At 37.4% G+C, this 26,101-nt stretch overlaps 1 protein-coding gene across 3 annotated transcripts in view; it reads right to left on the bottom strand.

Annotated features, from left to right (window-relative positions):
- Window positions 1–21,944, bottom strand: part of CCDC172 (coiled-coil domain containing 172) — a 69,056-nt gene extending 47,112 nt beyond the window's left edge. For all 3 annotated transcript variants that reach the window (XR_007145396.1, XM_047825706.1, XM_047825705.1), the window contains exons 1-3: window positions 21,852–21,944; window positions 21,312–21,450; window positions 21,050–21,135 (exon numbers count right to left, since the gene is read on the bottom strand). Coding sequence is in view for 2 of the 3 variants with exons in the window: in XM_047825706.1 (XP_047681662.1) it covers window positions 21,050–21,135; window positions 21,312–21,450; window positions 21,852–21,944 (318 nt within the window). In the remaining variant the exon portion in view is untranslated. The remainder of the gene's footprint in view (window positions 1–21,049; window positions 21,136–21,311; window positions 21,451–21,851) is intronic.
- Window positions 21,945–26,101: the final 4,157 nt, after the last annotated feature.

The raw sequence follows: 26,101 nt of genomic DNA, 5'->3' as shown, positions 1-26,101 counted from the left end.
TATTTGCAGAATGCGTTTCTCATTATTCCTTTTGTTCTTTCTGTTATCATAACCAATCTCTTAAACCATTTTTCACATTCTTGTGTTTGAAAGCCAGACTTACTGAGGTGTAAAATTTAGGTAAATAAATCCAAATATAACCCCACACATATTGCTATGATCACAAGGTCATTTCACAGAATAAACCATCATCACAAACATCTCTTTCATTATAAAAGTGATGGGTGGAGATCAAAACTTGAAAGATGCTGGAAGAAATGTGAAACTGTGACTTAAAAATAATTTTAACTAAGGTATAATTGACATATTATATTAGTTTTGAATGTACAACAAAATGATCTGATATTTATATACATTGCCAAATGATCATCAGAGAAAGCCTAGTTACCATTTGTCACCAAAGTTATAAAATCTTATTTTTTTTTCTTATGAGGAGAACTTTTTAAGATTTATTCTCTTAGCAACTGTCAAATATGCAATACAATATCACTGAGTATAGTCACCACGCTGTACATTATGACCCGATGACTATTTATTTTATAACTGGAAGTTTGTACCTCTTGACCTTCTTCACCCATTTTGCCCACCCTGCAAACTCCTCCCAGCTGGTAACTACCAATCTATTCTCTGTATCTCTTAGTTTGGTTTTGCTTTGTTTGTTAGTTTGTTTTGTGTTTAGCATATAAGTGAAAGCATATGGTATTTGTCTTTCTTTGTCTGATTTATTTCACTTAGCATAATACTCTTCAAGGTCCATCCATGTTGTTGCAAATGGAAACATTTCATTCTTTCTAATGGCTGAATAGTATTCCATTATAGATATATATTCACATACACACACACACACACACACACACACACACACACACAGTAAAACCTTGGACTGAGAGTAACTTGTTCTGCAAGTGTTCTGCAAGATGAGCAAACATTTCTAATAAATTTTAACTTGATAAATGAGCCATGTCTTGCAGTATGAGTAATACGTGATGCCAAACGTCACATGATCACAACGGAACCAATGGTTCTTCTCTCTCTCTCTTGCTGCAGAGGAGGAGGAGAAAAAGGCAGAGGAGTATCCTCACTTCAGATGAGATTAGGGATATGTGTAAAATGCGGGAAAGTGCAAAATCCTGTAGAAAAGCACCACCTGAATAAGGCTGAAGCAGTGTGAGCAATGAATCTGTTTCAGGACAATGCAATGTCACATTTCTATGAAATCCTCAAAAGGAGTCAAAAGCAAGTGTCATTGGATAGGCTCCTTGTTAAAGTTGCACAAAAAGAAAAAGATTCCATTGAGCCAACAGATAGCAGTGATTTCATTAGTGATAGTGAAAGTCACCCTACACAACAACCCTCCTCTCTCTTGTCTCCCTCACACCAGCCACGAAGGTTTTCAAAGGTAAGTGCAGATTTATGTTTATTTTTCTTTATGTCTTTTATTTTCTTTATTATTTTGTATTATATTAGAGTAATGTAATCATTCTTATATGAATACTGTTGGGTTGTGGAACAAATCATCTGAATTTCCATTAATTCTTATGGGGACATTCACTTTGATATACAAATGCTTTGGATTACAAGTTATGTTTCTGGAATGAAATACGTAGGTATATATATACATATACATATACATATACATACACATACACATATACATATATATACATACACACATACATGTGTACATATATGCATATATATACACACACACACACACACACATATATATATATATATATATATATATACACATACACACACACACACACACACACACACACACACACACCACATCTTCTTTATCCATTCATCCACTGATGGACACTAAGGTTGTTTCCCTATCTTGGCTATTGTAAATAGTGCTGCAATGAACACAGGGGTACCCCTATCTTTTTGAATTAGTGTTCCCATTTTCTTTGGGTAAATGCCCAGAAGTAGAATTGCTGGATCATATGGTAGTTCTATTTTTAATTTTTTGAGGAACCACCATACTGTTTTCCATACAGTTGCACCAGTTTACATGCCTACCAACAGTGCATGAGGGTTCCCTTTTCACCACATCCTTGTCAACACTTGTTATTTCTTGTCTTTTTTATTACAACCATTCTAACGGGTATGAGTTGATATCTCATTGTGGTATTTGATATGCATTTCCCTGATAATTAGTAATGTTGAGCATATTTTCATATGCCTGTTGGCCATCTGTATGTCTTCTTTGGAAAAATATTTACTCAGATCCTCCGTCCATTTAAAAAAAAAAACTTTTTTTAACATTTATTTTTGAGAGACAGAGACAGAGCAGAGTGGGGGAGGGGCAGAGAGAGGGGGGTACACAAAATCTAAAGCAGGCTCCAGGCTCTGAGCTGTCAGCACAGAGCCGTACGCAGTGCTCGAACTCACGGACCACGAGGTCATGACCTGAGCCGAAGTCAGACGCTTAACCGACTGAGCCACCCAGGAGCCCCTCCTCTGTCCATTTTTTAATCAGATTGTTTTGTGTGTGTGTGTGTGTGTGTGTGTGCATGTCTATCAGCTTTAGCAAAGCAGCAGGAGACCGCAGAGGTGGGCATGCCCACTGGCATTAGAAGGCCAGTTGGAGACTGCTGTGACTATGTGCACCCACCAGTGCTAGCAAGGTAGAGGGAGAGTGCAAAAGTGGCTCCCGCCAGCACTGGTGCTAGCAAGGCAGCAAAATGGCACAAGGTAGAGGAAGAGCGCAAAAATGGCGCCCACCTCCACCTCCATCTCTGGAGAGAGTCCCAACAGGCCCCTGTCCCTCTGGCAGATGCTTTATAATTAGCAAATAAATTTCTCCTTCGCATATCTATAGTCTAGGTTTTTTTCAAACTGCTGTTTTGCACCGGGTTCCGGGGCAAATGATTGTGTAGATGAGCCCTTTAAGAACAGAATCCCAGTTCTCTACAGCCCTTTGGATCTCTTGGATGTAAGCACCATTGTTTTTCAAAGCCAGACGTTTTGCAGATTCATCTCTCCTGTGCAGGTCCCGAGGGTTGGTGTGTCTGACGCTGACGTGCTCCTCAGGGAGAAGCTCGTATTTGTGAACTTCCTCCTGATCAGGGGTTGCTGTGCCAGGGTGGGGTTTCTGGTGAGACTATGTCTCTGCCTCTCCCACCCTCCCGGTGTGGCCCTGTCTAGTATCCTTTGCTGTGGAGGCATTTTTCAGCTAGTTTTCAGGTCTTTTTCAGAGAGAATTTTTCCGTATGTGGCTGTGGATTTGGTGTGTATGTGGGAAGTGAGTTCAGATATTCCTATATGGCCATCTTGAACCACCTCCCAAAATAGTTTTGAACATGTCTTATGGGGGCAGGTTTGAATTGAAGCACCACCTCATATCCATGGTAGCTTGAACATCTTACGATAAACACTTAAGATGCTACTGACTCTATCTCCTGAGTTACCCAAGAATATCAAGAGGCCACAACAATAAAAAGGGTAGAAGGTTCCTAGCAGCAGTAATACAAATTTCTCTTTGTCATCTCTCTTCTTCCTCTGACTACAAACGAAGAGAAAAGATTTGCATGCCTCCTTAAAGTTACATTCTAGAATCAAATAGCCAAGCTTTGTGAGAAAATATTGCTGTTTTGGAAATTTTTAATTTATAGCACTGCCAACACTCTGGTTAATTCTGCTTCCCTCAGCAATAAAGGTCTTTCTTTCTTTCCCTGTTTTATTCCTCTTGGGATATTTGATTTTTCAACAGAGCTTATAGTTTTCCCAGTGAGCTGACTTATCTGGTCAACTAGGTCAGTTTTCAGCATAGCCATGATTTGTGACTCTTCACTATTCTTGCTGCCTGGGTGCCTTAAGGTATTTTTCTACCAGAAGAACTTGAAAACTGAAAATGACTGAGAATTCTAAATTAATGTTTAGGTCCACGTAAGCAAAGTACAAAGCTACTCTGTTGTGATTGCTATTGCTTAAAATATTCTCAGACTTTAGGAACCGACGTTTTGCTGATTAAACGGTCTGCCCAATAGTGTAATAGGCAACTCTACATAAGAAAACATAGTTAATGTACATTTCACATTTGTAACATCATAGCAATTGGGGGAAAGAATGTGTTATGACTATTACGGCAAAGACATTTTAAATGTTAGAGTACATCAATGAATATTGTATCAACAGCAGATATTAAGGTTTTATAAAAAAAAATCTGTTTTTTATAAGTGCATTTCTTAACCACGATGCAGTACTTAAAGAGAAACTCTCCATGACACAGTGATCCTAGTTTCAATGTTAGGAAATATTAGTTCTTACAATGGCTTATAAGGCTTTTCATGATCTGCGCTCCCTTATTCCCTTTCCAACCTTATCTTCTACCATTCTCCACTTCAGTCACTCTCTCCAGCCACACTGGCCTCCTTGATATTCCTCTGACATACCAGGCACACTCGCTCCTTACGGCCTTTGTATAGGCTCTTCTCTATGCCTGAAAATCTCTTTCCCCAGATTCCTCCTGGTTCGTTCCTTTACCTCAATCAAGCCTTTGCTCATCTCTCATCTTTTCACTGAAGGTTATTAGGATGCCAGAGAAAACCACTGCAATTTAAGTTTCTTCTGGAAGTTCTTATGAATGCAATGTGGCAAGAAGAAGGAATAAGAGATATAACTATCCAAAAAGCCGGCACAAAATTCTCTTTCATTTGTTTAGGCAGATGCCATTATTATATCCCTAATAAGTCCAAGAAAATCTACTGAGAAACTGTTGGAAATAACAAAAATTCAGGAAAGAGATTAGTAACAAATAAATCCCAAAACTAAGCATCTTTTCTAATTACCAACAATAAACAGAAAAAAAAGCATGGAAACAATCTCATTTATAACAGCAAAAACCAAATAAAGAAAACACAAATAAGCTTTAAAAATATCTGAAAGCTATATGAAAAAAATTTCTACTGAGGAATATAAAAGATCTATAGCATTTAAAAAGCTACGTATCAGTAAGAAAAAGACAAGGAAGGATATGAGTAGGTAAAACGCATAGTAAATATGAGCAATCTATGAACAAATAATAAATATAATTAAACAGGAAATTCAAATTAAAACTATAAAAAGACATTTGTCTTATATTTGCCAAAAGAATAGATAATTTCAATTATATGAGTAGTGAAATTACCAGGAAAATAAACTGGAACAACTTTTCTGGAGGACAATTTGGAAATTATCAAAAGCCTTAAAAGTATATACCCAATTGGTGTAGTCGGTTAAGCGTCTGACTCTTGATCTCAGCTCAAGTCATAATCTCACGGTTCATGAGTTTGAGCCCCACATCGGGCTCTATGCTGATGGCACAGAGCCTGCTTGGGATTCTGTCTCTCCTCTCTGCCCCTCCCCAGCTTGTGTGCATGCTCTCTCTCTCTCTCTCTCTCAAAATAAATAAACTTAAAAAAAATTTAAAAAGTATATACCCACTGATAGAGCAATTTGATTTCTAGAATTTTATCCTAAAAAAAATAAGTGCACAAAGATGTATGTCCAAAATTATCACCACAGTGATATTAATAATGGTAATTTATTAACAGTAATAATAAATGTTTGTCAGTAGGAAAGTAGTTAACTAAAATACGGTATAGCCATTGAATGGAATACTATGCAGTTACTAAAAATTGCTTATCTAGATATATATTTACTGACATATGCAGGATACATCAAATTGAAAAAAAACCAAATCATTTAAGAAAAAAATATATGCACTTAAATAATTCTGAAAGAAAACCTATGAAAATATTAACTATATATTGGAACTATGTGGTAGTTTTCAGTCTGCTTTTGGCTTATCTCTCTTCGTGGAATAAATTGCAATTAACACATGTTACTTTTATGAAGAACTCAAACAATTAAAGCCAGTTTGATTCAGGAAAAACAAAATGTCTACTGCATGTTCATCAAATATCATGGCACGAGGTAGCCTACCTCCTGAGACTACAACCCACTCTTCCAGTGGCAACATAAGCTAGGGCTCCTAATAAAGATGGAGAGGAACAGGATCTCGTAATAAAGAGAAAAAGACCATTGTAGAGTAATAATCAAATCCATTTTCCTACCGTGGCAGTCACATATCTCCCATTCCTTCCTCTTTTCTGTCTTCTCTTAGGAGGAATTAATAGAATTTTAACCACGACAAACTGGGCTGTAGTTAAAGCCATGGAACTAGACTGAATCAAAGAAGCTGAGGTAGGCAACTTTTCAACTTATCCTGAGATATTAATTCAGGCAATAACCACTCCTAAGGCCACATGGGTACCAATGGCTACATGAGAAATTCTCCCCAGAAATATCAAGATCACAGGCACAGCTGCAATAGCCAGTTTGCTCTTGACCTCTTCCATTCACTTTTTTTTGAACCCATCTGGTATTACAAAGTCCAACCTAAATCTAATCTTCTCAAAATAACCCCCATACTCCAAAATTATTCTTCCCCTTTTCCTCAAATAAAACTCCCATTTCCAAAGAACTGCTGATTCAGCTAGATATTAATCTGATTAGGGAAAGAGCAGTAATGCACAAATACTGATAGGCCAAGAACACCTTGTAACGATACTTCTTAATCTGAAAGGCTCATGGGGGAGATACTCTGAAATAAGGTGATTTCTATGCCATTTGACAATTCAGGAGGCAGTACCTTATCTTACCTATCGCTACATCTTCCTATTCTGTCAGGATATAAAACAATGGAATGCTGAAGGCAGTGATTTTTCATGTACTGCTTTTAATGGAAGAACTGTAAAATGTCACAGGTTCTTTAAAACATACATTTTCCTCCTCATAATAAGAAAATTTGGCACATGAGCAAGAAAAGATCATACCTCAGTCAAGTATACTACAAGAAAGCGGGTTGGGGATATTCACATCAACTTGTCAACCATCAGCTTTGGCTTTAAGAAGACAGCTCGTTCTTTAAGAATTCGAGAAAACAAGAATGGGATTAAGAACAATGCATACACTGTATCTCTTGGCAAACTGTAAATCTGAACAGTTCTCACATAATGACAGCATGAATCCCACCCAAAAAAAAAAAAAATACTGTAATGGAAGATAAGAGAATTACCCAAAAGCTTACAGAGCAAGAGTACTGTAAATCTCTGTAATATAGTAGTACAGGGTACAAAAAGATACATTCTGTTAATCAAGTCTGTGATGTCCTCAAAAGCATACAAAGGTATGTTCCCTTAAAAAAAAACAAGAGCAAGTAAGTACATAAGAGAGTAATATACAAATACAAGCTGAGATTAAAAGGAAGACAGATAGTTAAAGAAATAAAAAAGTAAGGACATAACAGGATTTAAATTTGCAGAGTATTCAATAACAGAAACAACACTGCAAAAGATGGAATCAGTAATATAAAGTATAAAGAGTTCTCCAAGGCTGCTGAGAAGTAGCAAATAACAGAAGATCATGGGTTCAGAGAACAGAGAACAAAGATCTAAGCTCATCGGGAATAGGGGTACTTGAAAAAGAAATCACAAGTAATAGTTGAGGTTCAAATGGGAGGCTCACCCATGGTTTAGACAAAACAAACAGATGCATCTGTGAACAAATTTGGAGTTGTTAAGATAAAAAAAATCTGTACAACCAACCAAGGTAGAAAAATGAAAATGGTTACTTAAAAGGAATTGTGAAAGACCAGACTGATTTCAGCATTTCTCTTCTGCATTAAAAATTTCAAAAATCAGTAGTGCTACTTGTTTTGATGATTATCAGGTGTTGTATGTAAGTACTGAATCACTAAAATGTACACGTGAAACTAATATTACACTGTATGTTAACTAACTGGAATATAGATAAAAACTTTAAAAAATCAGTGGTGCTAGATCTACATAATTTTCTAAAAATAGGTGTGAGCCAAGAATTTTGTATGCAAACTAATACTCATTCAAGTGTGAAAACAACAGAAAGAAATTTAGGACCTTAGGGGCTTAGAAAATCCATGGGACACACATTTTTCCTGAAAAATTACCTGAACAGTTATACAGATTGACCAAAAGGTAAGTAAGAAATAAGAATTCAAGAATGAGGAAGTTGAGGCATTAAGATATTGTAAAGTGAAAAATTCTGGTTAATATGGCAGTCTAAGCAAATGTGAGCAGGACCCACTTTCTACTCAAATATAGAGAAATGCTATATAAAATAGAACTACATTTAAAATAGACATTGTTTACATAGTCAACCCGGAATCAAGAATGAGAAATCGTCATGCCAGAAACAAAGAGGTGACTCAGGGTAAAATGGTGTGGTAGAATTTAAGCCCCATAGATATCTTTGAGACTGGGTTACAGGTATTAGGGACTAATGTTTCCAATGCCCACATAAGACCAAAAGTCAGGACCACAGGGAGCTGGAACTGGGATCACTGGATAAAGTCAGGAATTGAGAAGTGTCTTTGCCAGCTATGCAGGTGGAGTAACAAAGCCCCCTTCATTGTAGAGACACAGCAGATAAAGGAGCTGCCGCCATTGAGCCATGAGTGGAAGAAGTCATCCCTGAGAAGCCCAACCCCAAGCTTGAACTCTTCATAAATACGAGATTCGTATGTCTCCTATTCATGTAGTGCAGAAACCCTAAGTTCAGAAATTAACATCAAAACTGGTCCTGAACAGGTGAAATATTTAAGGCTATGAAACTGCTTCACAGGGAGACCTTCCTTATGAAGGGAATATTTGGTACTCCCAGGAATGATAGGCTCTGCTAAAGGTAAGTTCACAATAGAAAACTCTGAAGCTCATAAGAAAATATATCATTACACAAGAAAGTCATGAGATGAAACAAACAGAATTCACAGGAGAGAACAGAATTCTATGAGAAAAGGTTTATTTTTTTTTTTTTAGAGAGAGAGAGTGCAAGAGCAGGGAGAAGGGCAGAGAGAGAGAGAGAGAGAGAGAGAGAGAGAGAGGGAGAGAGAGAGAGGATCTTAAGCAGCCTCCACACTCAATGTGGGGCTCCATCCCATGACCCTGGGATCATAAACTGAGGTGAAATCAAGGGTTGGATGCTCAACCAATTGAGCCACCTAGGCACCCCTACGAGAAAAACTTTAAATTAACTTACTCAATAATATTTATTTAACACTCACTACAATTCAGACACTGTTCTATACTGGGAATAACAGTAACAGACAAACTAGATGAATTTGTATTCTTTGTGGCGCTTACATCCCATTGTGGGAAAACAAATAATACACAGATCTATATAAAATATGTCAAGAGGCAGTAAGTGTTACAAAATAAAGGATAATGAATAGAGAGGGGGGGAATGGGGGGATGCTATTTTATATACTGGAGGTCAGGGTGGGTCCTCTACAGCAACCATTACCAAACTTTTTAGTTTCATGACTTTTCTTGTCTTTAAGACTTTATAGTCTTAAAAAATTATTGTAAACATTTTGGTTTTTTTTTTTTGCAAGCTAGACCTATCAATATTTTCTGTATCAAATATTACAACTGAGGAATGTTAAGAAACATTTATTAAGAATAACAATAGTAAACCCATTGTGTGTTTAAAAATATGTATTTATGAAAACAGTATTTCCGAAAAAATAGTAAGAAGAGTTGCGTTCACATTTTTTGCAAATCTCTTTAATGTCTGGCCTAAAGAAGACAACTGGATTCTCGCATCTACCTGTTTATTCAATCTTTTGCAATATGTTTTTTTTGTCGTTGTTGAAATAAATGAAGAAAATGTGGCCTCACACAGTATATTTTAATACCCTTTCAAATGATTGTGGGTATGCTTTATACTGCACCCAAACTAAACTGCTGGTAGTCCGTAAAGGTTAGTTGCAATGTGGAATCTGAAACTATTCCAAAGACCTTTTCCTCTTCTGTTACAATAAAATTTATTGGTCTATCTTGTGCTTTGAGAGGATCTTTTATCCATGCATGGTTTCCTAACATTATGTGCTGGTCATTTGGAAAATACCGTTTCACTCAACTATTCAAATCCTCCAGATGTTGTTACATTTCAAAATATGATACTAAGAAATAACATTCATTAATATCATCACCAAACTCATCAGAAAAATCTTTAAGTATTGGGAAACTGTCAAACTTATAGGGACAGGTAAGAGTCTTCCAAAATTCTAATTTTTGTTTGGAAGGTTGAATATTATCAATGGCAAAATATTACTAATACTACTACTACAACTACTTAACTATTCGTTGTTTGCCTTGAAATGTCAGGGTTACTTCATTTTTGAAAAAAAATTGCCAAGTACTCAAGTTCAAATAACTACAGCCTGTCAGTTATTCAAGTAAAAATGGTGTTCCAGAAAAAAAAGAGAGCTATTTCATACTGCAACTCATCACACACAGTATTGAAAACTCATATACACAGTGGTCAACTTCAAAACAGTCATGGCATATAGTGAAACTGGTGGGTTTTATTTTTTACTGCGAGTTTATGACAGTGAAAAATACAATGACTGCTAGCACAGTTTGGTGTCACTGCCTTGATTTGTGCCAAGGCACCAACACTTTTACTCATTGCCTTTACCCACCATCAATGCGCATGCAAGCATGGTGAAAATGGCAAATGATGTCTTTGCGTTATTAAGAAAATAGTTTGACATCACAAGACCTCCTGAAAGAGTCTTGGGGATGCCTTTGGCTACAGATCACATTTTGCAAATCATAGCTCTAAAGTGGCAACTGCACCCTAAGATTTTCATGGGACTGTCCTTTTCAAAAGTCTCACATTCCAGTGGAATGGTTGGCCACCCTCCAGAAAGAGACCTAAAAGAAGTGAGTGTACACAAAATACCACTAGCTGAGGGAAGATGCATTTCGGGAAGAGGAGACACCAAGTGCAAAAGCCTTGAAGTCAAAGAACGGCAGAAAATTAGATTATCCTCAGGCAGGTACGCTACTAGAAAATGCCCAGTACTCAAAGACTCAAAGGACATCCAGTGACCTCATGCATTTTCATGTTTTAGATAATTACTCATGACAAATACGAAAAGTTTTTCTTTATAGAACTCCACAGAAAAAAATTAAAAGTAATTACACACTTTTTTTTAGAAAAGAAAACATCAAGAATTTTAAGTTTTAGGACACCTGGGTGGCTCAGTTGGTTAAGCGTCCGACTTCAGCTCAGGTCATGATCTCACAGTTTGTGGGTTCAAGCCCCTTGTGAGGCTATGTGCTGACAGCTCAAGCCTGGAGCCTACTTCGGATTCTGTGTTTCCTTCTCTCTCTGACCCTCTCCCACTCATGCCCTGTCTCTCTCTCTGTGTCTCAAAAATGAATAAAAGTAATTTTTTTAATTTTAAGTTTACAGTTAAGTTTATATACTTGAAGCTGTTTGATGTCAACTCTCAAATTAAGGTAGAGAGTCATTGTGTAATTGATTTCCAATTATTCATAGTGTGATTTAGAAGTTGCTTAATGAATGTTTGTTGAATGAATAATTCTCCAATGAGTGATCGGAGATATTTATAAATGAGGAACACAGTTAACTGATTTTCTAAGAAATCACAAATCAAAGGATAAACTATTGAAAAAGGATTCTTTTCTGCTGTATAAGGAGGTCAGCAAACTAAATTTAATCTCACGCTTTCTGCATACTGAGCCACAAACTTACCATTCTTTAATTAGAGAACGATTCTCTCAGTTCCTGGAAAGGAAACTTTTTTTTCTTCCTGTTGAGAACATTTCTCACATTTCAAGCTAAACAATTCACTTAGAGTAGCTCTTGAAAGAAAAGAAAAGAAAACAAAGAAAGAAAGAAAAGAAGAGAAAGAAATAGAGGCACATGTGGTAAATTTTACAATTAGAAACAGTGCAGTAGATTTTCCACTTTGTGAATCCAAGCCAAGAAGTGTGCAACTTTTGTGATTTATAAGCACTTGCAAATAGAAAGGCTATCTGGCATACTGTTATAGAGTTTGCTCTACACTGCTATTATCATGAAATATTCTTTGGATTTTAAGATCGTGAAAACAAAGTTGAGAAAAAGGAGTTCAATAAATGCTATACGTAATATTTTTCATTTCATTTATAAATGTAATCATTCCAGTTCTATCAATATGAAGAGAGATCACTGCTTTTCAGAGACCAGCTCTCCATACCTTACAAGAATTGGAACCGTGCAAATGACCATTAATCAAGCAGCTCATCTTACGAATAGATGTGCCAAATGGCCAATAAGCACCTGAAAAGATGTTCAGCATTAATGCCATTAAGAAACTTGAAATACAAACCAAAACTAAAGTATAAACCAGATACCATCCCACACCCACTGAGATGGCTATAAAACAAAAACAAAACAAATTAAAAACCCAGGAAACATCAAGTGTTGGTGAGGATATACAGAAATTGGAACCCTGCTATATTGCTGGTGGTAAAGTAAAATGGTGCTGTTGCTACGGAAATAGTGTGGCATTTCCTCAAAAAGTTAAACCTGTACTTACCATATGACCCAGAAATTCCACTCCTGGATGGACTACTCAGGAGAACTGAAAATGTGTGTTCATACAAAAACTTGTGGACAAACATTCATAGCGGTATTATTCTTAACAGCTAAAAGTGGAAACAACCCAACCTTTTACCCAGGTCTGATGAATGGATAAACAAATGTGGTAGATCTATCCATACGATGGACTATTATTCAGCCACAAAAAGGAACAAAGTGGTGATACATGCTCCCATATGGATGAACCTTGAACACATGCTAAGTGAAAGAAGCCAGGCAGCAAAGGCCACCTATCATATAAATCCACTTACATGCAATATCTAGAGACAGAAAGTAGATTAGTGGTGACCTAGGGTTGGTGGGGTATGAGGGGGATGGAGGGGGATGCTAAAGGTATAGGGTTTCTTTGGGGGGGAGGTGATGAAAATGGTTTTCAATTAGTCACGGTTGCACAACTTTTTGAATAGGCTTAAAAACACGGTTTTGCAACTTTTAAAATGTATCTTTATTTTTAAAAGTAACATAACAGCTATGTCCCCACCCCCAGCTTAAGGAAGTAAACATTATGTGTACAGCTAAAATGCCCTGTATACCCTTCCCTGATTACGTTTATCTTCTACCCCCATCAGAGATAATCACTATCTTGATGTTGCTACTTATCATTCCACGCATGTCATTATACTTTCACTATATATTTATAATCCCTCATAAGATCTATTATTGTTTTGTGTGGTTTTAAATGGTATCATACTTATGTACTTCTATAGGTTGCTCTTTTTTTTTTTATCACAGTATTATGTTTTAGAGCTTTGTTGATTTGGTGGTGGGGGGTCATTATTAAGTGGCTTTTTCACAATGACATTTAGTACTTAGAATTCTGAGGTCATACTCCCTGGAATAATAACTAAATCTGTTACATGTCTTTGCCTAATTTTTTTTTAAATCAATTCAATCAGGTGATTTCTTCAAGCATCTCAAACCATCATTGAGTTCTTGTCCAAAATAAAGGAATTTTAAGGCTGTGTTAATAACATAAAGGCTTTATAAGGACCCCAACATAAAACAAGTCTTACTGGACAGAGGGATAACTTACAGAAGAAAACCTGGCATTATATGCTTTCATATATGATAAATAATACCAAGATTAAATAACAATCAATTAGCCTTACATATTTCAACCAACCACAGGGACTCTCTACATGGGCCTTCTGGCTTCAACCACGAAATATTTGTTGTAGAAACTGCAGGTGCCTCAAATACACATTCTTCCTTTCCTCGGTTAAGCATCACTTCTCAGAAACTTGTACCATTCCTAAGCTGTCCACTGAATTTGGGAGAATTTTCTACTCTTGACTACAATTATTGAGTTAGGGATAGTCATATGTCACAATTTGTAGAAATGACAGGAAAGGAGGTATCTGATGAGGCTAATTTACTTGTTTTTCAGAGAAAGCTCCTGCAAACTTCCTTGTCTCTCCCCGATTCAGAACAAGAAACCATGCGACTCTAGGAACTGTTAGTTACTTTTCGGGGAACACAAGGACAACCAGCATTCTACCATTCTTCTTTATTAACAAAATTACAATTTTATTCAGAGGAGGAATGCATCCCCTTAAAAGGATCTACATTCCCAGGCTCCATTTTCCAGGCTTGACCATGTGACCATCTAATCCTTGAGATGCAGGTCTAAGTCCTTAGAGAGGCCTTCCCTTCCACCAAAGCAATGATAAAGCCACATGAGGAGAAGTCTTTTGATTTTCATGTTCTCCTCTTCTTCCAGCTAGAATTCAGATATAATGCCTGGGTATGGAACAGTACTTTGACTGTAAGGATGAAAGCCACATGCTAAGGATAGTGCAACAGAAAGAATGTTTTAATCCTTAAATCTTCCAGGATTTCCTTGAGCACCTTAATAAATGGCTTTGGATTTCCAACCTCCACACTTCCCATTACATGAAAAAAAAATAAACCTTTATTTGGTAAAGCCACCATGGTTAGATCTTTGCTATAGGGAAGGTGATGCGATTCCAACCGACATAACTTCTGAATCCAATGTTTGGTTTTCAAATACGTAAGAAAGTAGTTTCTCAAAATTGTTTAAGCTCTTTTGAGTTGGATTCTGTTTTTTGCCACCAAGAGCACCCTAAACTGATGGAGCCCTCTAAGGAAGGAGTAGTACCTCTGACTTGACTCTAAACTCTCAAGGGCAAAGACTGTATATTACTCATCCTACCCTGCTGCCTGACTGAAATGGATCTCTGCTAATGAGTAGCCCATATGATTACAGGGAAACCTTTGTAAACTCACAGTATTACCTTGCTTGCATAAGGCCACCCAACTGGAAAAGCAGAGGAACAAAGAAATGAAACATTCTTATTAATAATTTCATTAGACACATAGGACACATATTCATCAAAATTGCTGAAATACCAAAGCAAGAAGGCTTTTAATGAATCATGCCTTTGGTTTGCTTTATGTCTCCAAACTTTTCTACATCCTCATCCTGTCCTTATTCCCTTCTTTATACTATACTACAGTGGTTAAGAGCAAGACCTCTCTAGTTAACCCCACACAGATTCAAATATTGTATCTATTACCTCTTACGTGACCTCGTGTTAGTTACTTCATTTCTGAGTCTCAACTGTCTCAAATGAATAAGGGTGGAATAATTCTACCAACCTCGCCGAGTTCTTGTGAGAATTAATTGAGATAGTGTTTGTAAAATGCTTACCATAAGGCGTGATATACAGCAACAGTTTGCTCAATATTACCTCTTATTTTTAGTTTGTACAACAGAGGAGGTATCCCTCCTTTTGTCTAAGGCTAATTCTTACCTTATGCTCTGGGTCCCATCCTCCTTTGACTTCCTCAGAGACTTTTAACTATTGATTATCTTTACTCTCTAGTCTTTTTTTTTAAGTTTATTTATTTTTGAGAAGAGAAAGAAAGAGGAAAAAAAAAAAACACCTGAGTGAGAGAAGGGCAGAGAGACAGGGAGAGAATCCCAAGCAGGCTACACCAGCTCAAACCCACGAACCATGAGATTGTGATCTGAGCTAAAATCAAGAGTAGGGTGTTTAACTGACTGAGCCACCCAGGGGCCCCTCTCTAGTCTTTATCTTTAATCTCTCTCTGTAGAGCCCTTCCCAAGAATATGCATAACAATGATGATGGTAAGGATAATGATGAAACAGGAGATGATAGGATCTGAAGATAGAAGAATTGTCCTTTGTCAGAAGGAAGGGCACTCCTTCATAACAGGAAGAAAAGGGGAGAAAACGGGTCTTCACATAGGCAGGTTTGGAGAACTGTAGGTGGGAAAATAAAAAAATCTCCTGTTGGATGGTTTCTATTTTCCCTGAAACAAAAGGCAAAGTTATCTATCGCCTAAGTGTTAAACAGTTCAGAAGAGACAATAAAATGTATAAAAATAGTGAAGGTTTAAATAGCCACTACAGAGGGTGAGAAAGACATGTAGTAGTATTTCCAGGCAGTGTGGAGGTCTCAGTTGAAGCTGAGGCCAACATTCATGAATACTGGATCCGATCTCCCCTGGAATTGTCCAAGTGCTGACACAGCAGCAGCTAATTGGTTCACTTGGAGTCGGCAGTCTTGCAAGGGGGCGGGTGTGAAAGAAGAGGAGAGAGAGGAGTCAGGAGGAAGAGTGGAGTGACCAACCATGAAATCTAAGAATAAAGAGGGAAATGAACGAACAGACAAGTACTAGTGGAGAAAGACAGAAATGGATTCAAGGTTCAGATGAAATTGAAAAATATAATGGAAAAAAAATGAAATATTTTATTGATTTTGAAAGTGAAGTGGTTTTAAGGTGATGGCAAAGTCCAGAGTATGATTATGGAAATAGGTGGCTGAGGTGGAGTGAGGAAAAAGGTCACTGAAAATGTGGCAACCAAAGAACTAACAGGCCAGGGTGGTAGCTGAATAGTCCATATGGACAATGACATTCATAATGACGGAGAGAGTGGAGACAGAGTGGAAGCCTGGGACCAGGTACCAAATTCTAAAGAACAAGTGAGTGAGTAGGGTAACAGAAAATAAAGAGGGGAAAATATGGTAGAACACAGTATGAGCCACCATAAGGGGGTGGAGAAATATTCTGGCAGTAGCATGGGGGAGTGAAGAAAACATCTGCCAAACCTCTATGAGGTATCTTCAGTGTGAAAGAAAAATACTCTGTAGAATAGATTCCAGACTCAAAAATATATTGACTGGCTATGGAATTATACACACGACCAAGGTGAATGCAAAAGACATAATGTACCTAAAGTTTTATACTACAGTTTTAGAAAATCAGCTGTGCATGTTCAGGACAGGAGGTATTTTGCTTAAAGGACTTTCATGTAAAGAAGTCAGAGAGACTGTAAGCAACTAAGTGTAACTACCCCCAAAAGTGTCTTGGTCACAATTAATGAAACTATAGGAATATATTAAATTGTGATAAGCAGAATTTCCATGTTACTTGCTAAAATTGAGATTAAACGATCCTCATGTACTGCTTTTTAAACACTGTTGATTAGAGGGAAGAAATAATGCCCTTCTTTTATTTATGTTTTTAAGTAACTTTTAATCAACAATAAAATTAAGAAGGATTTGAATTTTTCATTGTTCAACTTTTACAAAATGAAAAAATCTTAGTAACAAAACTCCCTTTCAATATCATAAAGAACAATTTGTGATTTTGTTCGTTTCATACTTAGGTAATAGAGTACTAACAGACATGACTTTTACCTACTGTTTTGGGTGGGTCCCTGGAGGGAAGGGTTTTTATCAACTTAAAAAAAAAGAATATGTACATTTTGAAGAAAAGTAAAAGAAGCCCCCTTAAGTGACTTGTTTATTTAAATATAATTTTCTTTTAAAAAGTCATTAAATATTATCTTATTATTGTTATAATGTTTATACAGTAAGTTAAAATTGGGAGAAGAAAAATTAAGCAAAATAGCCTCAGACTTTCCTCCAGTGATTTTCTCTTGAGGCAGTATGGCATTATGTTAGGTTTTATGTAGTATGTGTATAAAGATTAGGGGCGCCTGGGTGGCACAGTCGGTTAAGCGTCCGACTTCAGCCAGGTCACGATCTCGCGGTCCGTGAGTTCGAGCCCCGTGTCAGGCTCTGGGCTGATGGCTCAGAGCCTGGAGCCTGTTTCTGATTCTGTGTCTCCCTCTCTCTCTGCTCCTCCCCCGTTCATGCTCTGTCTCTCTCTGTCCCAAAAATAAATAAACGTTGAAAAAAAAAATTAAAAAAAAATAAAGATTAAATGCCCAAATTTTAACTATATACCATTTTTAAAACAAACAAACAAACAAACAAACAAACAAACAAACAAGATACCTTTCAAATGCTTAGAAGAAACTACAAATGTTCTGTGAGTCCTTTATTTTGATTTGCTCAGTCTTTGATTTGCTCTGTCCTCAATACTATAAAACCTTTCCTTGACTATCAGAAGCTTTAGGTATATCGGTAAGCATTAATGCAAATCCAGGGCATGTTCTTGTCTTTCTGTTTTCATATTACCAAACCTAACCAGCCATACTGTAGCCCTCCAATTCACAAAGTACTCATACTATATAATCTTGAGACTTTTGCAACCATATATTTTAAAGGACTCATCGAGCCCTGAAAGGCAAATGCTATCATTCAAGTTCTAATTACATGCTACCTGGGTTTTACAGAACAGAAAAAAAAAATGAGTACTGTACTTCGTAAATACATTTTTTGACCACAAGCCACTTCCAAAATAAATGCCCCAAATATTTTCTGAATGTATCACTGTACAAATAGCTCAAGCACTGGCCTATTCAAATTATGTTCTGGTTTCTCCCTATGCTGCTTCCACTTGATAAATTGGTCAATAAATGCCAAGTCAAATATTCAAGTAAATATATTTTCATTGTTATTGGCAGACATATAATTAACTCTGAGAATAAAAGATACAAGAAATCAATTTATGATTACTTCTTCAGTTGTTCCCATTAGTCATTTACATTATAATTGTGGTTCCACTTTTAAAATCTTTATCCATACACATACATACACACACACACACACACACACACACACCACTTTGACTATATTATAAATCAAATTATTTCCACTACAAATTAGTATTGTATGAACTGTGAACCTCTATGTTAATTTTATTAGTAAGATACAATTGTACTATTACCCACGTACATGAGCGGATTAAAAAACAATGCACATTTAAGAGCCTATATTAATTAGTAATTTCAGCAGATGTTTCTAAACAATGTTAAGGATTTGCTCTGTCTTTTCTCAAGTATAAATATTTGAGTCAACATTGTTTAAGAATGTGTATTTAGCCACAAATTACATTTCCATTTCAACAAAATAGGCTGCTAAAAAAGAAAACAGTACAAAGAGCAAACCTATTTTTTTTTCAAAGAAGATATACAAAGAGCAATTTTTTTTTAACATTTGTTATCTGTCAGGTCAATATCTTCACCAATCCAGGAAAAATACATTTTGTATAAAAACTTACATAAGTGACCTTTTAAAAATTTGTCCTAAACTCAATGCAAAAGCTTCAGATACATTATTATATGTGGATTTTATGAAGAATAAAACTTAAGATGAGCTCAAGAAATCTGTTTCTTTCTTTTTTATATTTCAAAAAATTTTTTAATGTTTATTTATTTTTGACAGAGAGACAGAGAGAGAGTGCACGCACAAGTGGGAGACACAGAATCCAAAGCAGGCTCCAGGCTCTGAGCTGTCAGTAGACAGCCTGACGCGGGGCTCAGACTCACCAACCATGAGATCATGACCTGAGCCAAAGTCGCACACTTAACCGACTGAGCCACCCAGGCGCCCCAAGAAATCTGTTTTAACAAAATATGCTATCATTACTCAATTGTTACTTTCATTGTGGTAGCTTAATTGCTTTTAATTCTATATCATGAACAAGTCATTTAACCTCTGTGTTTCCTCACCCATAGAGGGGGATTCGTTATGGTGCCTCATCACAGGATTCCTGGGAGGGGTAAAGGAGTTAATGTAGGTAAAGCATTTAGAACACTGCCCAGCACACAGTAAGTGCTCAGTAAGTGTTAGCTAAGCATTACCTAATTGCATGTTTTGCCTATTACTTTCATTAGCTTCCAGTTACCAATCTTGAAAGTATCTTAATTCTTTTTAAAGAAAAAGAAAGCTACATCACGGCATTCTTAATGCTCTACCCGCTGCATCAGTTCACAATATTGTTGTTAGTAGCTACTTCGTCCGCTACTCACAAGCAAAGCAGGACCTAGGGTCTCACTGAATAACAGTTCGAAATTCTACTTTGAAAGACAGCACTCTATAATCCTACTATTAGTTCTCATCAATTCATTCAAACGCCAAAACAAACTATGTGCTGGGCACTGGATACAAGTTGTGGGAACAAAAGACGGGTAAGAAAAAAATGCCAGATGTGTCGTTCCCCAAACAGTGAGGGATACAAACACAAATACAAGTATGTACTGTTGTTTAATTGTAACGTGGTACAATGAATGCTATAATAAAGAAATTTTCTAAGCTGTCCAAGGGCAGGCTTCGCAGGTCACCAGGTAAATAAGGGATCTAGGATTACTTTGTTGAGAAAGAGAACTGGAAATCCCTTGCACTGGTTAAAATAGACATATTTTAAGCAAACAGACTTCCTCAAACAGATTTGCCATTGCACACAGCTTGTTTAGTTTATCTCTAGGTGTTGAACAAATATTTTTGAATGAATGTCTCTCTCCCCCACGTCCCCCATAGCAAGGCCTTCATTAGGGCATACTTGGATGATGTTCGTAGCTCCCTTCCTCCCACAGCTCAGAGAAATCTTCCTAAAACCACTTTTATCACACCACTCCCTGCTCAAAAGCCTGGAATGGTTTCCTCCTATTCCCAGATATCAGCTCTCTGCTTTGACTAGATTTCTCTCCCAATATGCCTTGGGCATGATTCCCTTTTGTTCATATCCTCTCTCTGCCCCAAATGCTTTTCTCCTATTACTTATTTCTGCCTTTCCAAAATCCTACCCACCCTTCAAAATCCTCCTTCAAGAAGCCGTCAGATTTCCTTGCTTCTATTTAAAATAACAGAACTTTTCAAATGACGCAGAAAACAGAGAGATGCTAGTCAAAAAATTACACTTTTGGATGAAAGAAATGTCCAACATGTCATAGGGAACTGAACAACAAATGGCAGAGGCTGGTTCGAAAGCTACATTCAATTGTTATATCAACACAGCCCATTTCCTAAATTATTTACTATTCAAAATTTATACACTGCACCAACTACTTATTGAACAACTTTTTTTTTTTTCCCCCAGTGACATCGGGCTCTTTTAGAAGTTAACCATCCTACAACAGGGACAATCAATTCTTCATTACTTTTAAACTGGTTTCTTTAGGGCAAGTTCATATCAGAATGAGCCTCACGGGACTCAGTGCTTGAAATACTACCCGGCAACATGCAACTCCACTAACCAGCCTAGTAATGTGCCTCCTACTGGAAGGACAACTAGTTACAGGGTAAAATACCCTCAAGAACCCAAGTTAAAACAGATTTTTTGTATCCCAAGTGACAATGAGCCATGCTCCACCGGTCAATCTACCTTGGATTCCAACTTGATTTTCTCTTCATTCAGCATCTCAGTTGCTTTCTTAATGTCTTCACGACATCTGTTAATTTCCGACCTTACTGTAACACAAATTAAATCCTTAAACACCTCCACCTTTCTCAAGCCCCCATGTCTCTTGATGTAGACAGCAGACCCCCCCCCCCACCCGCTCTGACTTCGCCTGCGGGGCTGCCTTGAGCTCCAAGCCCCCACCTCGAGGAGCCAGAGACCCCCCGCAGGAGACAGAAACACCCACCTTCTCGGATCAAGCGGCGACTCTCCTCCGCCTGATGCTCCGAGAAGATGATGTGCTGAAACAAGGACTCTAAACTCATCTCAGGCCCGGGCTGCCACGGATCCTTCCTGGGCCCTTCAGTATTCGGTAGCCGCGGGTCCTGGAAAGCACAACAGGGACAAGGCTTGTTCAGGGCTGTTCTTCCTGCATCGGCCTCAGCCCGGGTCTCCCGAAGCGGGACGCGAGCCCGGCTCCAGGCCTTTGTTTCCCCTTTCACTAAGGACTCACAACCGTTTTTCCCCCACGCTCTTCCCCGGGACAGCAACTCTGCTCTCCTTCCCTGGCTGAACGCAGCTCCCTTTCCTTCAAGGCCCTTCTCGGAGTTTCTTTTCTGTGCTGGTGGCAAATAAAAATGGAGGCTCCGAGAGCCGAGGCTTTGGGGCCTGCCGGGGCAGCAGCCCTTTGTGGCCGGCCTTTTCCTCTCCGTCCCCTCCTCTCTTTTAAGGAGAAGAGCCACATAATGCTCCCTCCCTCAGCAAAACGCGTACTTGCTCACAATACCATGGCCCGGAGACCTTCCTGCAGGCCGCCGCCAGCGCCTAGCCTTGGCCTCGCCTGCTGTGGACGTAAACTACGGCGTCTCGTTGGGTCCATCTGCCTTCAAATGTTTTGCTTTGCCCATGTGGCCCCAAAGGTCTTAAGACCTCGCTTGGGCTTTGGGGGATCTATCTCCAAGGCACAAACACCCCGTATCGTAAAGAACTAAGTACTCATGATTCTAAATATAAACCGCAACACCTTATCCTTTGACTGTGGCAAAGACTGCTATAAATGTGCAATGTCTGACATTCCACCTTAATCATTCCTTTGTAATCAGGGCATATCTTTTTAGTCTGCTTTAAAATTAATCATTGCCTTTTGTAATCAAGCTTCAGTAATGTTAACACTTCGATATCTGCACAATATGTGTCAGAGACCAAAGTGGTTGCTAATTAAAGCTTAAACATGAAAGGCACCTTTGGGACTTTTGCATGGGATTTTTAAATTAAAACATAAAGTATTTTTTTAGTTTTAGTAGGTCAAAATTGTAATACTATAATAAACATTTGTCTTGATTTCTGAATGTAGCATTGACATTGGCTAAACTTAAAAAAGTAATTTTTAGTTAGATTGTATTAGAATTGAAAGACGGCAACATCATCTGTCACATCATCTGTATAAGAGACTTGATTAATACTTCATTTACGCTGTAGCATATTTGGTTATAAGTTTTAACCTATTCCAAATTTCCACCTCAATTTCCATCACGCCATGTATGATTATAAGTTAATTTTTAAACTTTATTATAAAAGAATATGTACAGAAAAGTGAATGATATAGAAAAGAATTGCCCATAAACATACCATTCAGAAGCAAATATTAATAACATTTTGGCTATTGCCTTCCGAGTAATCCTCCTCACCTTGAATTGTTCTTTCCCAAGCTTGAAAATATTATGAATAAGTAATAATTACAACTAATACTATTTATTGAATGTTTGCTGGGTACTACTCTGAACACAACGATTTTTACTATTACCTTCACAGTACTGGTATAGAAAACTGAGACACGGAAGAGTTAAGTATGTTGCCAAGGTGGCAAAGCTAGTATATGGCAGACCTAGAGCTGAAACCAAGAAATCTGAGATCAAAGACCATGAATTTAATTTTGGCTTTGACTCTGTTTTCCTTTGATTACATCATAAGCAGTTTACCGTTTCGTTGAAAACTCTTCATAAGTACATTTTTCTATCTTCATAATCCCCATCATGTGATGCATGTGTAAAATGTAGATGTACTGAAATAAATTTGCCTATTTTATCTGTTCAAGGATGGAAAACAAAACTGAAATTGTGGTTTGAACCATTTTCTTTGAGCGCTCGTTTGGAGGCTTATGAACTGTGCCACAGCACTGTCAAAGGAAAGGGCTTCCAGAAGATAAATTATATCACTAATTAATATCACTCCCTTCAGAATTATTTCCCGTGGACTTGCACAGGGAGCAGCCTCACAAGGAGGCTGCTTTTCAAAAGCATGCTGCTCTTTAACATCCCAATTTTATTAGTTACACTCAAACTCACATTTATTATTTAACATGTTCTTTCTGTACTGAAACTTGGCAGAGTGGAATTTGGGCAGCCTTTGGGGAGCCTGGTCGCCTCACTCACGCAGGCGTATCCAAGATAGAACTGTTGGAAATTCTGGAATGGGGTAAGGGGGAAGAAATGTCTTCTTCGTCTTCTGCAGTATGTAACAGAGTATTTTGGTGCTCTTAAATCCCAAGTTCAATTCTTAGAGGTACCAAACTATAGGTACCTCTAGGCATGGTTCCTTTCTTTTAGTTTTTCCAGCAAACATGACTATACAAGCCCATAATCAAATTCTAAGTGTTTTTTTAATAATGAGTAAAAGTACCATGTTACGATATTAAAATATTGTTATCGTGTACTAGCTTTATTCATTTGTCATATACTAGCTTTATTCACATATTGTATTCAGTAATATATTCTTATAGATATACATGCTAATTACATTCTATAATATTCAGAGCAAGGGTAGCATTACTTAAATTGATGCCAAATAAAAATGGTATATGGCATGGTAAAACTAGGGCATACCGTTTTCTGAAAATGTTATCTTATATGTATAAAAAAAGTGATTCATTCGACAACTGTTTAATGAGTCTGCTATTCAATCAACATTCACTCAACAAATATTATTGAGCATCTCCTATGTGCCATATTAGAGAAACAACAACAGGATTTAATAAAAACAGAACTACATAAAAACTATTTTTCTTCCCCCGGATATTTCTAACCTCATTGGAGAATTATTATATTTTTTAGCATTTTGGCATCAGTATAAACAACTGCTCTCAGATGTTTCAACAGATGTTCTTTAGAAAGAAAGCCAATTATTTGCATTATGATACCCACATATGATTCTCAGATCTAAACTTTCCATCTGTACATGTTTCATTGAATTGCATACCTATGAAATATAAAAGTTAAGATCACTCATTGTCTCTCAACCTCAGACTTGTGTTCATAAAAACTCTAGCACCTGGGTTATTGAGCCATTGATAATTGCTTTGCTAGAAGGCCTTACATAAGGCTAGATTGCTCTTGTGATTTAAAATGCATTTCCTCTCCTTTCTTAGATTGATGACTTCCCTAGGTTCTAAACCAGGCTTGCAAATACCCACTAGCCCAGGGCATATATATTGCAATGAAAAGAAGAAAAGTAATTCATTTATTTTATGTTTTTCTTAGGGCATCTGCCAAAAAGAAAAACAAAACGTAGGTTCAACCAAGTTTAACAACCATTTATTGAGTATCTACTAAGTATAAGAAAGTCTCTGCCAGGTACCATGGGGATACAAAATTGAAAGGTACAAGCCCTGCCCTCCTAGAGGTGATCAGCTATCAAATGAGATATAGCATGCACAAATAACTCCTAAGCAGGCTGTGTATGAGACCTTCACCCCCGTGTTACGGGAATCTGGCAGAGGGAGAAAGAATAAGTCTGATGTGGGTGACCTGGGAGACTTATCACTTGGGGGTAGACTCTGAGCTACATTTCAGTGAGGGTGCAACTTCAACAGATAGCGAGTAAGGGAGAAAAAAGGCAGAAAGTTAGATGAAGTCAACATTGAGATGGTGTTTAACATTTTCATAAGCTATATAATGGGAAATCATGTAATGTTTTCTAGCAGGTGAGTGGGCCTGTCCGAGGTGCTCTAGGTAATCAATCTGTGGCAGTGAGTTAGAAGTACTAGAAAGGAAGAGGACAACAGCTAAAAATGTATTAATAACTTAGTACGTGCCAACCACCATCTGAGACCTTGACATGTCTTAATTCTCCTTATCAACCCAATAACCTTATAAGATCAATGCGTTTATTTGTTCCACATTCCAGTTGGAGAACTGAGGCAGAGAGAACTAACCTGTTCACATCACATACAGTAGCAGAATCAGGATTTAAACCCTGATAGTATCTTAAGGCAGATCCTTAACCACTTCCTTTGCCGCCTCCAAAAACTAGAGGCTGGAGAAAACAAGACTGTTTCAGCAGCTGTGTTTCATTTCAAAGCAGATACGTTTAAAGAAAAAAAAAAAGCTCATCACCAACAAATTAATATCTTTTCAAAGGCTTTTTGGATTTATGGAATTTAGATTAGTAATGCAATCCATGTGTAACAAATTAAAATCAAAAGTGATTTAAAGAAACATAATTGAGAATGGATCATGCTTTGTAAATGTTTATTTAACCAGCAAAATATCTGACATGAAAAACTAAAAATGAAAATTGTATACAAAAGTATTGTATTCACTTCCTAATATTTATATTAGTTTTCTAGAACTGCTAAAACAAAAGTATCACATCTCGGTGCTTCAGAACAACAGAAATATATTCTCTCACACAATGGAAGCCAGAAGTCTGAAATCAAGATGTCGGCAGGGTTGGCTCCTTCTGGGCCCCCTAAGGGAGAATCTGGTCTTTGCCTCTTCCTACGTGCTGATCCTTACTAGGAATTTTTGGCATTCCTTGATTCATAGATGCAACACTCCAATCTCTACCTCCATCGTCCCTTGGAGTTCTCTTAATCTGTCTCTGCCTCTTTGTCTCTTTCCTCTTCTTGTAAGGATACTGCTCATTTTGGATAAAAGGCTTACCATACACCAGTATGACCTAATCTTAAATAATCACATCTGTAATAACCTTATTTCCAAATAAGGTCACATTCTGAGCTACTGAGGGTTTAGGACTTCA

Source organism: Prionailurus viverrinus, chromosome D2 (assembly GCF_022837055.1).
Source record: "Prionailurus viverrinus isolate Anna chromosome D2, UM_Priviv_1.0, whole genome shotgun sequence".
NCBI lineage: Eukaryota > Metazoa > Chordata > Mammalia > Carnivora > Felidae > Prionailurus > Prionailurus viverrinus.
Note: the sequence above shows the minus strand (reverse complement) of the source record. Positions and strands in the feature narration are given on the sequence as shown.